This window comes from Scylla paramamosain, chromosome 39 (assembly GCF_035594125.1).
Source record: "Scylla paramamosain isolate STU-SP2022 chromosome 39, ASM3559412v1, whole genome shotgun sequence".
Lineage (NCBI taxonomy): Eukaryota > Metazoa > Arthropoda > Malacostraca > Decapoda > Portunidae > Scylla > Scylla paramamosain.
This window is the reverse complement of record NC_087189.1, coordinates 7,852,501-7,871,559: the sequence shown is the minus strand read 5'-3', so window position 1 is coordinate 7,871,559 and position 19,059 is coordinate 7,852,501. Positions and strand designations below refer to the sequence as shown.

At 36.6% G+C, this 19,059-nt stretch overlaps 1 protein-coding gene across 6 annotated transcripts in view; it reads right to left on the bottom strand.

Annotated features, from left to right (window-relative positions):
- Positions 1–4,637: 4,637 nt before the first annotated feature.
- LOC135092151 (zinc finger protein 493-like) overlaps positions 4,638–19,059 on the bottom strand; it is a 36,126-nt gene continuing 21,704 nt past the window's right edge. For 3 of the 6 annotated variants that reach the window (XM_063990410.1, XM_063990411.1, XM_063990409.1), the window contains one exon: positions 4,638–8,857. In XM_063990410.1, the coding sequence (XP_063846480.1) occupies positions 6,222–8,702 (2,481 nt within the window). In that variant the 5' untranslated portion in view covers positions 8,703–8,857 and the 3' untranslated portion in view covers positions 4,638–6,221. Of the gene's footprint in view, positions 8,858–10,381; positions 16,213–19,059 lie in introns of those variants that run through there. The other 3 variants (XM_063990413.1, XM_063990412.1, XM_063990415.1) reach the window with 1 other exon arrangement.

Genomic DNA, 19,059 nt, shown 5'->3' with positions numbered 1-19,059 from the left:
TGAGCTTTTGGTTAGCAAAGGGAACAATATCGAGAGCACAATTTCATTTTGCGAGTAGACTGGTCCTATCTCTGAACATTCATAACTCATTACCTCATAACTCGGACACCCTTTTAAGTGTGTGTGTGTGTGTGTGTGTGTGTGTGTGTGTGTGTGTGTGTGTGTGTGTGTGTGTGTGTGTGTGTGTGTGTGTGTATATATATATATATATATATATATATATATATATATATATATATATATATATATATATATATATATATATATATATATATATATATATATATATATATATATATATATATATATATATATATATATATATATATATATATATATATAAACACACACATATTATAACACATATACAGTGAAAGTCAACTCAGCATTAAGGGGACCAAACAGGTGCTGAGACACTGAATATACCAAAAGATCAGATGTGAATTTCATCAGCTATATTAGCAATGAATAAATGAGAATATTGGCTAATATTCATTTACTTATTTGCAGAAAACACAACTAATATCTCCAAGCCATATTATATTTATATAGAGATCATAAAACTTTTCAAGGCATATTTTTAGAGAACAAACCAGTTAGGCCTCAGCAAACTTGATAAAGTAAATTTTTTTTCTAGCATCCTCACTCAAAACCTTTTTTGGCTCTCCTCCTTCCTCACTTTCCTTCTCTTTCATCTCCAAAGCAGCAGAATTTGTTACACTTAAAATGATCTGCTGGTCAGTCTGCTCCTCAACCACTGGTGGATTTTTGTTCTGAGTGGAAAGAAACAGCAGTGTAAACACAAAAGACTCATTCTCCAATTTTTTTAAATCTGTGCTTGTATGTTTTCGATGGCTAATATTCCTTTCCTCTTCTCCTCAGTTTATAGTACTTTATTCACATAATCTATGTTTACACCAAAAAATATTCTCATACACACCACTTACACCATCATTTCCACAGATGATGTAGCTAGCAATAAAGCCAACACATGATGGCAGACAATTGCAACACCAGCACCATTCTAAAAACTTGCTACATACCAGTACCTTTTGGAAAGTGCTGAAAGATCAGATAACTTTCAGAATGGGACTATTTTGCAGATATGTTTGATCAGGTCTTTTGAAACATTGGATGCTTAAAGACAGAACATTTGCTGAGTATAGTAATTATTCCAGTGTCCATCCTAACTCATCCATGGCATGTCTGAAAGTTGCATCTGAACAGATACTGCATGTCCAATTAACTCTCATCAATGGTATAGAAAATAGTTTGTATAGTATTACATATGTGTATGACCAATTTTAAGACACGTTTCTTCTATGTATTTTTTTTTTTTTTTAAACCTTTCTCCCCTTTACTTTTGTCCTACATATGCCACAATCCTTGAAATGTCATTTTTTTCCAAATTATTTATTTTGTTTTCTCTATGTGCAAGTGTTGAGTCAAGCCTCATGATGTATGAAAATGGGTGTCAAATTTGTTAATGTGATTATACATTACAAAAAGTCATCCCTGGCATGAGAGGATGAGAAAGGTCTGGAGAAGCCAGGACACCACCACAAAAGCAATCAAGGACCAGTGTGAACAGGGAAGAGTTGTGGTTGTGTACTCGTAGGTGCATGGAACAATGATAGCAAATGTGAGAAATACCAGTCAGTGAAAAATTACTGCAAATATGCACAGCATATCTGCAGATAGTAAAAATAAGTATTTACCTGCTATGTATTGTATACACATGACTTACAAGCAAAACAACTTACAAGCAGCTTTCCAGAATGTATCTCACTCATAACTCTAACATCCTCTGTATATGCATATATATATATATATATATATATATATATATATATATATATATATATATATATATATATATATATATATATATATATATATATATATATATATATATATATGGAGCACTTGAAGGTCTATGAAAGGCAATTCATGGTTGGTTTGTTTTCTGCTATGTATACTCGTATTGCTTCTAATAGTGTCAGTCTGTATCCCTCGCTTTCCTTGTTGAGCACAATCCTGCCTTTCACAAGATCTTGTTGGGTGGGAGCGATGTTGTGATGCTCATTGTAGTGGTCATGCATGGCTCCACTTTCGAGGTGGCATGTTAGCTGTCTTGATAATGAATTGCCAAACCAGAGACCTTCAAGTGCTCCCTACATTCAAGAGATCAACAAGGACTGCCAGTGTGCCTCAACAACCAATAAGAAAGCACACTAAATAAGCCTAATGTGCCCAGTGCCACCTACATCCCATATAAGCCACACAGAGCCACAACACAGTTCGCCTGAAGATGACCTTAGAGATAAATCAAAATGTCGCACATTCCACTTTTGGACAGCTCCTTGAAGCAATAACACTTGCAGGAAAAGAACTGATTAAAATAATATAAAAAATAATCAAAAACATAACTTTGCTAAGGTTGCTCTTCTGATTTAAAAGATATATATATATATATATATATATATATATATATATATATATATATATATATATATATATATATATATATATATATATATATATATTACACACACACACACACACACACACACACACACACACACACACACTACATTATTTGGCTAACATGCTCTATATATAATTCGCACTCTCATCTGGAGAATTATTTGACTGCATTGCAGAGAAAAAAAAAAAAAAAAAAACATAGCATTTCTTGTAGTTATCTGTTAAACTAAGAAGTTCTGTCTTATTAGCATTCTAATGACACTGCAACCTATTGAACAGAAAATACCTGTGAAATGTGATGCCCTTTCCTTTTAAATCTTATCAACTTATTTCTGCACCCAAATGCCACCTAAGTTATCATTACTCCCTACTGTGTCAATTGCATTAATTTATCACTCCAACTAGTTACTTGCTTGAACATCAACAGTGTTAATTTAGTGCCATGATAGTAACTAAAACAAACACTCCCTCATATTTGTCTCTGGTGAGCTGAGTGGTTTCTACACATCATGACAGAAAATGGTATGCAGTGCTTAGGACCTGTTAAGAGCCCCATTAAATAGTTTGTAATGAGTTAAATGGCCCAATGTAAACCACATATTTTTTGCTACAATAGGTTGATTAAGAACCACCCCACACACACAATTTTGTAACCTTGCAACACTAATGAGTCCTTCTGGAAGTGCTGACAACACAGTTTTTGTGCTTTGGGTGAAGCTTTGACAGTCCTATTATGTCAAATTTTAGCAGTATTTCTCCCCAGCTATTTTTTTTAGGTATAGGCCATTAATGATGAATCCAGTAAGATAATATACAGTATTCATTCATTATGATAGAGTAAAGCCCATGTATTTTCATAATATACATGAAAACTTAAGTCTTATCTGGAATGACAAGAGATGAACATACAAGATTTAGTTTATCCAGTCAATTCAGTGATGGTTACCCTAGGTGTATGTACTAAATAGAACACCCTGATCACCTGCTAAGAGCATCACGGTGTGCTGCAGAAGGAAACCAACACAAAAGGAGATTAAAGAGTTGACTAACTGTATATGGCACTTTACAATCAATGATAGTGATCTGCCAGAGAAAAGTGATGACAATGTAATAGATAAGCATTATGAGCCTGATTTTGATAACAAAGAATCATAGAGTTCTACCTTAATCTGTTATCTTTAAAGAAAAATTAAACAAAAAAACAAGAAATTGAACCAACACCAACAAGCATCTGAGCTCTGCATTTGACACTGTATAGGTTAAGAGAAATGTAGTTGAGATAAACTCAACTGAAGCAGTAAGTGTCAACCTTTGAGAGACTGTCTCAACATTTTTTATAATGATAGCTTGTGTTGTGTTTGGCTGCAACAAGTTTTAAAAGATTTCAAGGAATAGGAGCATCACATTTCTGAGGCATGTATTTTTGTGATGACTGCAGTGTGATGATGAATATGATGATTATGATGATAGATAATAATAATAATAATAATAATAATAATAATAATAATAATAATAATAATAATAATAATAATAATAACAACAACAACAACAACAACAACAACAGAACTATCAGTTTAAAGGATAACTACAAGAAATGCTGTAATATGACATTATTTACCTTTGTTTCTCTCTTTCCTCTCAATCAATCAAATTCTTTAAAGTAGAGCACATATAATTATGACATCTGGAGCATGCTAGTCAAATAACCGCAGTTATATACAGCTGTGCAAATAACACAATAATGTTTTGTGTGACACTTGAAAGTAATTAACATTTTTTTCAACATGCAAAAACAATTGATTCTTGAGGTATCAAAAACATCTATAAATTCATACAGAAGTGTTTCATTACATCCCACTGGGTCTCAGAGAGTGATGATGCCAATTCTTGTGGAAATATCTGTGAGAAAGATCTTTAAGATGGCAGATAAAGGCTTCAAGATTCTTATTCATAGCTTGTATAAAGAGAGCTAATCCACATATATATTAGATTAGTGATTTAAATCCATTGTAAGATGCTTATTAACTGTACTTCCCTTAATCCCTCCCCCAAGTCATTCAGGTACACAAGATATAGCATTGAAGTTATTAAATTATGTTTTTTTTTTTTTTTTTTTTTTTTTTTGTGTGTGTGTGTGTGTGTGTGTGTGTGTGTGTGTGTGTGTGTGTGTGTGTGTGTGTGTGTGTGTGTGTGTGTGTGTGTGTGGAGAGGGAAAATTATGTTTACTTAAGATGCTTAGCTTAAAACAAAATCATATCAAATTTACTATAGCCATAGTCGTAAGATAAAATTCAACAATATATAAATGAAAATATATGTATAAAATTTAACATAATCTATATATATGTATAAAGAATACAATTAAAATAGAAAAAAGTAATCTCCATTTCAAGAGAACTTCCTATGTCCATGTTTACTGTAGCATTTTTTCAAACTATACTTTTTAAATATGTAATTTCACAAACAATTAATTATGGGTTTGCAGCAAGAATAGAATACTTGATACTTTTCTCTTTCAACCCTGGGTTATGATACATCAACTATGCTATGTCCTTACACTCAAAGCAAAGCAGTTCTATGGTTGCCCACAAATTGAAAACTTCTATATCAGACCATAAGACTTTTTTTCCCCAGCAATCAATCAGGAGTTAAAGCATATACACTTAATTGTTTTAGATTAACAAGCACCTTTTGCTCTAATTCTGCAGCATTGTCATCAATAACAAATGCAAGAAGTACTTTTGTTGCATCCATCAAGTAACATTAATGAAATGCATAAATAAACTGTTTACTGTCTTACTTGTCAATATTGAAGCCAACAATTGTATACAATGAAGGTAATTCAGGGCTCTAGAAGGCAATTGGAATCAAGTGTATCCTTATTAAACACAAAATTATTACGAAATGCTGTGAAGCACAACTGGTCCAAAGCTGTGAGGGATAACAGCACAGTATCTACCATGATATATCATACCCATGACACCCCAATCTCTGCCCCTATTCCCCTTCCCCCTCCCTTCCCCCAATCAGACATGACCACTACACACACTACATCCAGTCACTATAATTGTTATGTATTGTACACTAAAATCTTTTGCATGTCACAATTTACTCTGCCCCTTTAATTCTTGAGTTGTTTTTTCCTTATTTGCTTATCTTCCACAACTTTTCAGAGGCATATTTTTAGTTACATTCCACTGCATTACATAATCACATCCTTCACACAGTAATGTGCACTGTTTTGTTTCCCTCACTTTATTTTAGTCTTATGGGTTTCACTTCACTTATATCAAAAAATCCAATCCATATTGTCATCATTCACTTGTTTTTTTGGTTAACACTTACACACAGTTCACCAAAGTTATCTTTAGCATTATAATAACACTTTTGAGTGTTTGGTCCAGAGGGTCAGACAAATGAAGTTTTCTAATGTATATCACACTCCACTTGAATAGCCAAGAAAGTAGTTACTGTGGTTTTATCTATTTTTTTTTTTTTCCATGAACTTACTTAAGTTTCAATCTAAGACATCTTTCACCCTAAAGAGGTAACCCTTTCAATAAGGAGCACAGTTGTGGAATCCAGTTTCCACATTTTTTCCATTGTCATGTAAGAGGGATTCTGGTCAAGGGCAACAAAAAGAGGGAACAAAATGAGGGCAAGAAAAAAAAAACCCACTGAAGATGCCAGTCCTTGGGACCTTGCTCCACTTGTTCCTTCTGCTGAACCATTACTTACAATGACCACAACGTTCGCACATGTTCCCACTGGGCATAGGCATAAGGAGGCTGATATGTCTGCTGGATTAACATCTTCCCATTTTCATCACATTCAAAGGGCTTCTTTTCTTGTTGCTGCACTTGGACGTGAGTATTCTGTTCCTTCTGAACCACTGGTATCTGTGGTTTTTGGAAGTTAACTTCTCTCCGTTCATTGTGCACAAAGCTGTGGCTGTTCAAGTAGCTCTCATGGGAAAAACGTTTTCCACACTGATTACACTCAAAGCGTTTCTCATTGTGGACATAGCGGTGGCTGCTCAGGTATGCTTCATGGGAGAAGCGCTTGCCACAGATGTCACAGGCATACTTCTTTTCCTCCTTGTGAACAAATTTATGAATGTTGAGGTGGTTCTCATGAATGAACCGCTTGCCACAAACATTGCACTGGTGCTGCTTGTCTTCATCACTCATGTACTTGTGGTTATTGACATAATTAGTCATGATCTGCTGATACTCTGTCTTCTTCCCACTGTGAGTGAACCGGTGGCTGTTCAAGTGAATCTCCTGCCCAAACCGCTTTCCACACTCCTCACACTCAAATGCCTTATCCTCTGAGTGGACAAACATGTGGCTGGTCAGGTGGCTTTCCTGGTGAAACCGCTTCCGGCACACCTGGCATTCATATTTTTTCTCCTGGCTGTGGACAAACCGATGACTGTTGAGGTGGCTGCTCTGGCTGAACCGTTTCCCACACACATCACACTCAAAGTTCTTGTCACTATGCACGAGCATGTGACTGTTGAGGTGACTTTCCATGTTGAATCTTTTACTACACAGGGGACACTCAAACTTCTTCTCATTGTGTACTAGCATGTGGGAATTAAGGTGGCTCTCCATATTAAAGCGCTTGTTGCATATTTGGCATTCAAAATTCTTGTCAGTATTGTGGACCAGCATGTGGCTGTTGAGATGGCACTCCATGTTAAAGCGTTTGCCACATACATTGCATTCAAAGTTCTTATCCTCACTGTGCACCAGCATGTGTGCATTAAGATGGGCCTCCATGAGGAAACGCTTAGAGCATAACATACATGCAAACTTCTTCTCATTGTGTACCAACATGTGGCTCCTCAGGTGACTCTCCATATTGAAGCGCTTGGTACACAGAGGGCACTCATACTTCTTCTCATTGTGCACCAACATGTGAGAGTTAAGGTGACTCTCCATAGTGAAGCGTTTGCCACACAGCTCACATTCATACTTACGGTCCTCATTGTGAACCAACATGTGGCTGGTGAGGTGCCACTCCATGTTGAAGCGCTTCTGACACACATGACACTCATACTTCTTGTCCTCACTGTGCACCAACATGTGGCTGGTGAGGTGGTTCTCCATGGCAAAACGCTTATTGCAAATCTCACACTCAAAATTCTTCTCCACAGTGTGCACCAAGATGTGGCTGTTCAAGTGGCTCTCCATATTGAACCGCTTGCCACAAATCTCACATTCAAAACGTTTCTCATTGTGCACCAACATGTGACTCACCAAGTGGCTCTCCATGGTGAAGCGTTTGTGGCAAAGCAGACATTCAAATTTCTTCTCGGTATTATGCACCATCATATGAGAATTGAGGTGCAGTTCAAGAGTGAAACGTTTGTCACACTGAGGACACTCAAATTTGCGATCTTCATTGTGTGTTACCATGTGACTGGTGAGCTGCACCTCCATGTGAAACCTCTTACCACATACCATACACTCAAACTTCTTGTCCTGGTCATTGTGAACAAGCATGTGGCTCTTAAGGTGACTCTCCATGTTGTATCGCTTGCCACAAAGAAGACACTCGTGGTTTTTTTCCTTGCTGTGCTTTAACATGTGAGAATTTAGGTGACTACGTTGGGTGTATCTCTTCCGGCAAATTTCACACTCGTACTTGCGGTCCATACAATGCACTAGCATGTGACTGTTCAAGTGATTCTGCATTGCAAAACGTTTATCGCAAATCTCACACTCGTACTTCTTCTCTGTGATGTGGGCGTGCATATGACTTGTCAAATAGTTCTCCATAGTAAATCGCTTACCACATATTTCACATTCATACTTCTTTTCACGGCTGTGCTCAAGCATGTGGCCATTAAGGTGGCTCTCCATAGAAAAACGCTTGTCACATATTTTGCACTCATAGTTCTTTTCTTTGTTGTGCCACTGGATATGACTGGTAAGATGACTCTTCTGAGCGTATCGTTTACCACACCGCTCACACTCATAGGGTTTGTCAGCATCCAGGAGATTGTTTGCTTCCTTTATGGATAGTGCAGTTGGGTTCTGAATGGGGTTTTGCAGAGGATTAGACACTACATTAGGGATGGAGTTATCCTGAATGTTGTAGTTAGGGTAAAAACCAGTTGGGTGGTGGATGATAGTCTGAGTTCCGACAGCTGCAGTTTGACTTACTTTGTGATATTTTCCAGGGTAGGGAACATGCAACCCTTCCATAGTGAGGCACAAAACTTATGGCATTGAGAAAACTGTAGAGGCAAACCCGACAACAAGAGCTTCATGTGATCATATGGTGATCGCTTGTCTTGTTGTCATGGAAGATGTATAATTCTTTGTCTTCATCTCAAGAAGGATGGGCGTTGACCGTGTGCCTGAAACAGATGACTTGTGTTAGAGCCAGTCTTACTCAACACAGGGCAAGTGGCTGAAACTTACACCTAATACAGTGCGTTCTGTTTTACATTGCACACACTGTGCCCTTTCCACACAATCTACGGCCCAACACACATCTCCCAGAAATGCACCTCATTCTATGCTGGTGGCAAGTTCCTGGGGAAAAACACTGGAGAAGTCTTAATTTGCAGGAAAAACACAGACATGATGGATCGAAACACTGTACATACATGTGGTTTATGATCTTTATAGTTCTCTTAATTCCCTTGTGCATCCTCTTTTTACATGTTTTTATTTTTTTATTTTACAGGTCTGTGACAAACATTCCAAAATAAAATCACTGGTTCAATTACAAAATATCTTAGAAATGAGTAAATGCAAATGACAGCAAGAGAATTATGCACTATAAAATGAGGACAAGTGCAATAATAAACAGGTGCAAGACATGATGCTGGACAATTACAGCTCAGAATCTCCAAGTCAAGCTTCTATTTTCTTAATATATATATATATATATATATATATATATATATATATATATATATATATATATATATATATATATATATATATATATATATAAAATCACCAACAAAAAATAATAAGCAACATACTTCCTACACAAAATGTTGTTAAGATTGTATGCATTTCTGCAAGACCTGAAACATACATTAACATAACGGGATAAAATGCTGCACATCAACATCCTTACACAATTAACTTTATGGTAGGCTCTTACTGAGTTCCTCAGTCACAAACACCTTCAATAGCCCTTTAAAGACACTTCACATATCAGTATCATGATAATGATCTCTAGCATATAAAGGTTTTAAGAAAATTAAATAAATATCCAAACACAACTAGGTATTTTTCACCAAAGTTTTGTAATCTGCATATGTTGTACGGGTGTTTATTAAGATTGCCTTTATACAATTGCATGTAAATTAACTATAAAAATATATAGGAATCATAAATGAGGTTCAGTTGTTATATTCATCCATTCGTCTCAAAACTTATGGATTACTGACTGCATCATCACACAAACACACACAGATGCACACACACACACACACACACACACACACACACACACTGCAAAGCAAATAGGCACACATATATCCAAGAATCTTTTCAAGATACCCTGAGCTTTCAGATCATTCTAACCCAACAAATGTTGACCATATATAAAAAATTAAATGGAAATGAATAAAGCTTTCACTCAAGATACTGCTTCAAACTTCACAACTGGTACCATGTATGTGATGAATATTTTGTTACAATAAGTATTCAGTGATGATAAAGCTAGGCACTGCTGTTTTTTCTCATACATCACTAAAAACTTTTCTTGCATTGCAATGCATCACATGAGAAAGTTCCCCCCCTCCCTCTTCATTGTATATAACCAAAACACACTATTCTCTTCAAATGTTCACAAGTTTGTTCCTTCCCTGTAATCCTTTCAATAATTTCCCTATGGTGGGTTTGGTACAAAAACTCTAAAATATCTTTAAATAATATAAAAATTTTATTAAACAAAAAGAAAAATGTATACAGGAGTTATAAGGCCCCTGCACTGCTGAGGGTCTGACTCAGTAATCATAATTTTGACTCAAGATTGAGAATACTCTTTTGTTTGTGTTTAAAGGATATTTCCTTATCTTAACATAGAGTATTTGCAATTGACACTAAAAATTACAGAAAAATCAGTCATTTTGCTTTAAAAAGGAAATTCCTCTTCCACAACATTCTTCACAAATTTCTTTAATCTTTCCCTCCCAGCAGGAAAACTACTTCAAGAGTATCTTGCTCCTCCAAGTGATGTTATCTGCTTGGCACTAATTCTCAAACTGAGGTTTGATGAAAAAGTTATACCATGTTCAAAAGAATGTGATGGAGAAGGGACATCCTCCCAATAATTAGCTGAGGCAGTGCAACCAGACCATCAGGGACACATAGGACCCAGATGGCCTCTCACCCTGACTCAGCAGGTTTAGCACAAGTCTCAGGACAAAATAACAGACCTTAACCCATAATTAAGTACGTTGATAGAAAGGAACTTTTTTTCCTTTGATTACATCTAGTACACCTACTGTTGATCATTGTTGTGTCACAGATAATGCATCAACACTTATAATAAAAGTTGCTATTTATCCAAACCCCAAAAGTACTGGTTCAATGTGCCTAGTACACACCTGCATGTACACTACCACTATCAGTCCAGCATACCACTACACCCTTACTGCCACACATTAAGTAAATACTACTAAGATAATAAATGTTGTCCATTCAAGGTCCAAACAGATTGATGGTCCTTATGCCAGAAACACACAGGAGGGCAGAGAACCAGTTCATCCCTCACACATGAAGAATTTACTAGGGCATTACTGGAAGGCTCTTATTTTGTTATTCACTTTCACCAGCCTCTGTGCATTACAATACACAAATCAGAAAAATTTATCCCTGAGATGCATCCACAACACTGGATTTAGATGCACTCTGAGATAACAAATTTTGAGGCACACTACCTGGAGTGGAGACCACCAAGAAAAACAAAGGAGCCTTCCAGAAGTGAGTTCTTACACAACCTGTTGGAACCTTGGCAATGTTCTTACTTGTAATATGCATAAATATCCTACTCAATTACTTGATTACAGAAAATCCTTAAAGGTGAAAACTACATAGATTAAGGAATTAGCTTAGACTGGAGCTAAAAACCTTAAGTGCATAATATCTTAGAAGTACTTGTTTATAATATTAGGATTAATCCCAGTGCCCCAAGACCTGATGGGTCTCATGTGACAGTGGGACTCATTGGGGGAGAAGGGGATGGAAGAAGTTCCTGAAAAACCTGCCTCCATCTAACCTATGCTTCCCCACTCTCCTCTATAACAAGGAAAGTGCCCAGTGAGGAACCTGTGGACACACTGAAGCCTCATCCTCACAGCAAGCCAGGGAGGAGTAGGATGCTGAATGGCTTAACAAACCTTCCATTATATCCCACTTTTTTTAGAAGTCCATCCCTCTACATAACAAGTTTGAGAAACTTCAATTCCACTGAATATAACTAATTATCAAGCTCTGCCAGTGCAAGTTTCCACATCCTATAATTTTCCAACAATATACAAAACTGAAATAAGGCAAGTTAAAACTGAATATCAATTTCAGGTCATAATGATCAAGTTTCCATAAAACATCTATAATTTAAAATGAATTAATCAAAGATGCTTATGAAAACTTCCTTAATTCAACTGAAATCTTCCTTAAGCAATGCCATAATAAGTGAAAGCACAAGGCAGTACTATCCCTGGTCCAGATTTCCAAGAGATTACACCTGCAAGAAAACATGTGGTTCTCTGTTATGGTCTTATTGCAAACCGTTTGATGCTATGTTATTTTCAAGGCATAGTAGATGGCATTTACAAAGTTATAAGAGTATCCTTGACAAGGGACACAACTTTACAAATCATATTCAGTCTCTGAGACTTTCAATCAATGAGCTCATTATAGTTATCAAAAACATATCAAAAGTCCTCTATATCCTTTTCACTTAAGTAATTTACAAAATAATAATAATAATAATAATAATAATAATAATAATAATAATAATAATAATAATAATAATGAAATAAGTAACATTATCCACTAAAAATCTCTTTAAAACCTTAGCCAGGGAGAGATATGCTAATGGACCTCACTGAATCAAGCATTAAAAATATGATTTACAAATCTAATGATGCCTCTGATCTACCATGGGATGAGAACTGTGATGTTTTTGAAGACACCATGATTCCCCTCTGGCATCAACATATTTCATGCCAAAAACCTAACAGTTACTATATATCTAATGAGTGATCATGGACTGCAAAACAATTATATGTAATTTTAAAGGGAATGAGCTGCAAGTGGTCCCAGTAACTCATATTTCTGAAAACTCAACAAATAACTAGACAGCTAACCACATTTTATTTTCATGTCAGCATTTAGAGGCACCCTGACTCAAACTTTACAAATTCTTTCATTATATCACTTTGCAATAGTAGAACTTGCAACAAAAGTAAAAGGCACAAGATGCCTCAACTCTTGGGGTGTTTTACTGACAATTAAAATATTATAAAGTTAATTCATCTTGCAAAAATAAGGTGTATACCATCTCTTGAGTATCATGGCCAGGGACACTGAGAGGTGCGAGGGGGAGGATTCAGCATGTCACAATTCATTTCTTGTAGCTGAAACTAGATTCAGTCTTCAGCCAGCATTTACTCACTCCTCTGCATGTCAGGACCACTCATTAAGTTTATCTGTTGCACATGTTAGTATCTAGGAAAAAAATTATACAGATTTTAAAATTATTCATTTGACATAAAGGCCATTCATTTCTGATATAGCATAGTTGAGATGACACACACAAGACAGCCTACCATTAAAAGGGGTTCACAGAATCACAGACATGTAACTGTTTTTCTCATCATAAATGGTAGTAGTTTTGCATGATATACCTTGGGAAACACCAGAGCAGGGGAACAGTAACCATTCTCAATCTACTGAAGGCAGGTTAACTCCTAGCTCTGGCCAAGCTGCCAGACAAGGTGGGCCAAGAGGGGCCATCAGAAATCACTTCTTTACAAACCTCTGCTCAGTCTTGGTCAGTCTTCCAATCCTGTGAGACAACACACCCTTCATCCATCATTATCATCATCACCATGAGGCCAAGCATCCTTAGTAACACTTCCAGGATGGCTTCGAGTGATGCTGGTACCCTAACACACAGACAAAGTCACACACATACACACACACACACACACAGCACCCTCATGTACATATACACATCCCAGAATTGCAATTTTCTTGTAAAATTATCACAAAGCTGCAAGTGTTCCATTCAGGAGCCAACATCTCAGGAGAATCTAACAAGATACATAGACATTCAGTCATGGTAGTAATATTCATGAGAGTACCACAAACAATGGGAGAAAATAACAATAATAAATAAAAAATAAAAAAATAGGGAGTCCTCTCAAGTTCCTCATCACACCATAAAAATAGGTAATCAATTCTAGTCTCATTAGCCCATATGTTAAATGCATTAAGTACACCTCAGGAGTGCTCCCTCTCGGCAGACCCTTGCTACAATGACCACAAAGTTCGCACATGTTCCCACTGGGCGTAGGCATAGGGTGGCTGGTATGTCTGCTGCAGTAGGAGCTTTCCATTATCCTCATACTCAAAAGGCTTCTTGTCAGTCTGGACTTGGACACTGTTGGTGGTGGTTGTGGAAGAGGAGGAGGTGGAGAGCTGGTCTGAGGCAATGCGAGATTGCTTGGCTGCAAATTCCACAAAGTCATTGGCTTTTCGATCACTGTGCACATAGCGGTGACTGTTCAGGTAACTCTCATGAGTGAAGCGCTTCTTGCACACCTCACACTCAAACTTCTTTTCTTCACTGTGCACAAACCTGTGGCTGCTTAGGTAGCTCTCCTGTGAGAAGCGCTTGCCACACACATCACAAGAGTAACGCTTCTGCTCCCTATGCACAAACTTGTGACTATTGAGGTGACTCTTCTGAGCAAACTTCTTCCCACAGTCCTCGCATTCAAACTTTTTCTCATCAGCATGAACAATAATCTGTCCATTGACTTGGCTCTTCTGGGTGAAACGTTTGCCCCACTCTTGGCATTCTAGCTTCACTTCCTCATTATGCATATAGCGGTGGCTGTTCAGATGGAGCTCCTGCATGAAACGCTTGCCGCATACCTCACACTCAAACCGTTTCTCTTGTAGGTGGACAAAGCGGTGACTGCTCAGGTGGCTCTGCTGGGCAAAACGCTTACGGCAGATCTCACACTCATAGTTCTTCTCCTGTGTATGCACAAAGCGGTGGCTGTTGAGGTGACTGTTCTGCTTGAAGCGTTTGCCACAGATGTCACATTCAAATTTCTTCTCACTGTGCACCAGCATATGGCTGTTGAGGTGGCTTATCATGTTGAAGCGCCGACCACACAGCACACACTCAAACTTCTTCTCATTGTGCACCAACATGTGACTGTTAAGGTGGCTCTCCATGTTGAAACTCTTAGTGCACAACATGCACTGGTACTTCCTCTCTGTGCTGTGTACTAGCATGTGGCTGTTAAGATGTGCCTCCAACAGGAAAGATTTTCCACACACCTCACATCCAAAGTTTTTATCGGCATTATGCATTACCATGTGAGCATTGAGGTGTATCTCCATGTAAAACCTCTTGCCACAAAGTGTGCACTCAAACCGTCGTTCATTGTGGACCAGCATGTGGCTGTTCAGGTGGCTCTCCATGCTAAATCGTTTGCCACATAAAAGACACTCAAATTTTTTCTCACTATTGTGCACAAGCATATGACTGTTTAGGTGACTCTCCATGTTAAAACGCTTATCACACAAGGAACACTCAAACTTTTTTTCTTCACTGTGAACTAGCATATGGCTATTAAGGTGATTTTCCATAAGAAAGCGCTTGCCACATAACATACACTCGTACCTTTTTTCTTCACTATGAACAAGCATATGACTGTTTAGGTGATTCTCCATATTAAACTTTTTCCCACATAGTGTACACTCATACCGCTTGTCGGTGCTGTGCTTTAACATATGACTGTTCAGGTGACTTTTCTGGCTGTACCTTTTGTGACACTTACTACATTCATATTTCTTCTCCAGATTGTGCACAAGCATATGACTGTTCAGGTGATTTTCCATAGAAAACTTCTTCTCACAAACTTTACACTCGTACTTCTTCTCAGTAACATGTACCAGCATATGACTGTTCAGGTAGTTTTCCATAGCAAATCGCTTGTCGCACAGCTCACACTTGAACAGCTTCTCCCTGTTGTGTTCCTGCAGGTGGCCATTGAGGTGACTTTCCATAGTAAAGCGCTTGCCACAGGTGGGACACTCGAAGTTTTTCTCCTTGTCGTGCCATAGCATGTGACTGGTGAGGTGACTTTTCTGGGCAAAACTCCGGCTGCACCGGTCACAGTCGTATGGCTTTTCATCATTGCTCTTTTCTACTATGTCCTTTGTGTCTACTTCACTCTGAATAGGGTAGTTGCCATACAGAGGCACGCTAGAATGTACAAACGGCTGCTGATTAAACACTAGACTGGCTTGATTTACATTGTGAAACTTTCCTGGATGTGGAATGTGTAGTCCTTCCATCATGAGAAGGACAATGTCAAGAAAAATGCTTTGCTTTCCTGCGTGCCATTCCTAATTCGGCTCAGTGAGAAAGCAGGTTTAATATTTCATCTTGCTGTCTTCACCTTCAGTTTGATCTCTTGAAGATACATCAGTAATCTTGGGTCTGAAACAAATGGTCACTGTTAGCAGATGATGTCAACACATTCATGTTCAATGGATCATCAGTCAATAATTAACAACAAAGAGTCAAAATATGTTTACAGGTTTTCTGGAGCACAGAGAAAAGAAAATTGCCACACACCACCTACCAAGGAGTGAGAGACATAAGAATTAGTTCAAGAGAGAAGGTATTGTCCAACAAATTCATTTGAAAAATTTAAGACAATGTCTTACGCAAACACCTAAAATTCATTTACATGTGCTCAGATAATAGAAATTACACATTCATAATAGAAAGAGGCACAAGAATTCAAGGAGATTACTAGTCGCAGTCACTGAGACTGAAGAATGGGAATGAAGATCGCATTATCATACTCTGGCAACTTACCTGTCAACAGTGTGTCCAATACCATTCATACATGTGCTACAATTAAGGAATGCTTATCAGGAACATATGAAAGCAGCAATGGTAAGTACTGCTAATAAAATAAATTCCGAGATTCAATTTATAGAATAATAAATGCTGCCTGTACATAAATTATTAATAGTGATAGATATTCTTAAATCAGGACACATGCACGGTTTCACACACAGTACTGATGGATAGGTTGCCAGGGCACAATAATGCAATCTCATGGATCTGTGACCACAATAATATTTGAAATAACAAAAGACATACTGCTTAAATATCAGTTTTCTAATATGTTAATTTCTTACTTGAGATAAAATTTTCCTCTAGAGCAGTAGTGTTATGATGTGTGAGCAACTGCAGTCTAACAAGACTGATGCAGGAGAGACATAAGGAAATATTACCAAACTGCGGTGTTCTTGTTCACTCAGACAGCATATTAACTATGTTCAAGAATCAACAGTAATGCTCAAGACCAATAATTAAAAGCTTATCAACACTGCTCTCAATGATAAACTCTCTCTCTTTAAAGAACACCATGTGTTCAAAGATACAACACATCTTAAGTAAGCATGTTAAAAAGTGGCCACTCTGGTCAAACCCTGTTACTCCATACTAAGAACTTTTCCTGACTGAAAATGAGACCATTTCCTTTAATGAGTTATATAGGTATAAATTTTATTACAATAAATACACTTGCATAATAATAAATCAACTTGTCATGAAGTCCAGGATGACACCAAACACCATGCTGGCCTTCCACCAACACCCACCACCATCCAGACATGTCAGGGCCAAATCAAACCCTTTCTTCACACTACTACAAGGTACAAACACCTTACCAGACTTTAAAAGATAAATTACAACATATCTTTTAATTTGTATACCAAGCTGAGATCCCCTTCAAATAGGGATTAGTATACCAAGCTGAGATCCCCTTCAAATAGGGATAATCAAGACAAGAGCAAATAATAAATAGAAGGAATCCTGCTACCACATTCCCACTCTCTCATAAAAAGCAATTAAAAGAAACATGGCAATAGAAAATTGAAGCTCCTACTTTATTTATTCATTCCTGCATTCTTCATGCACGTAAGAACTTACTACTGTTAGCAACAGGAATTATTCACCACTTATGCTGCATCTGTGTGTGTGTGTGTGTGTGTGTGTGTGTGTGTGTGTGTGTGTAATATATATATATATATATATATATATATATATATATATATATATATATATATATATATATATATATATATATATATATATATATATATATATATATATATACACACACACATTATATATATATATATATATATATATATATATATATATATATATATATATATATATATATATATATATATATATATATATATATATATATATATATATATATATATATATATATATATATATATATATATATATATATATATATATATATATATATATATATATATATATATAATATATACTATATTATATAATATATATATATATATATATATATATATATATATATATATATATATATATATATATATATATATATATATATATATATATTATATATAATATATAATATATTGGAACCCCATTTACCAAACCCCTCCCTTTTGAACAAATTGATTTTCGAACAAAATTTTGAGCTCATTATTGCTTCAGTTGTGGTACCATAATTCAGTTCTAGAACAAAGTTACTTGATTTCAAATATCAAAAGACACAGCAAAAGCTGCCAATTATTACCGCTTCATAGTTTCTATAAATATCTATTTTGTTTTTTTATATATTTGGAGGAGAGACAGAATATAAGACAGTAATTCAATCTTTGAAATAAGGTTAATGTGATCCTGTTGAAAAGCCTCTAAGTAAACAAACAATTTTTGGCACTCAGGAGTAATTCTAAGCTACCTGTGGTGCTCTCGATGACCCCTAATGCCATCACTACGGCACAACTGCATTTTCCAGTAGTTTTTCCCAATAGCAAGATGTCTGTGTTGTTGTCACCTTCATTTTGATAATAAGTGGGTTGCTCCTCTCTGTGTCCCTCTGTAAGGCTTCCCTCACTAGGTCAGTCTAAACAGTATCTTCTGACGAGTTTTGTGTCACTAAGTTCATTCAATACATCCTTTCTGGGTAAATAATCTATGAGCTGGAGATGTGAAGAAGCCATCTTGGCTGAGGGAGCATGTCATAAACCACTAGGGCAGTCTAGACTGGTGTCTGGGAACAGATTAATCCATTTTACATTGATTCCTACGGGGAAAATTGTTTCAGGTTTTGAACATTTCAGATTTCGAACAACATTCAGGAACGAATTAAGTTCAAGAACCAAGGTTCCAATGTACATATATACAGTGGAACCTCAACTTACAAGCGTCCCTACTTACAAGAAATTTGAGATGCGAGCCATCACTCAGTCGATTTTTTGCTTT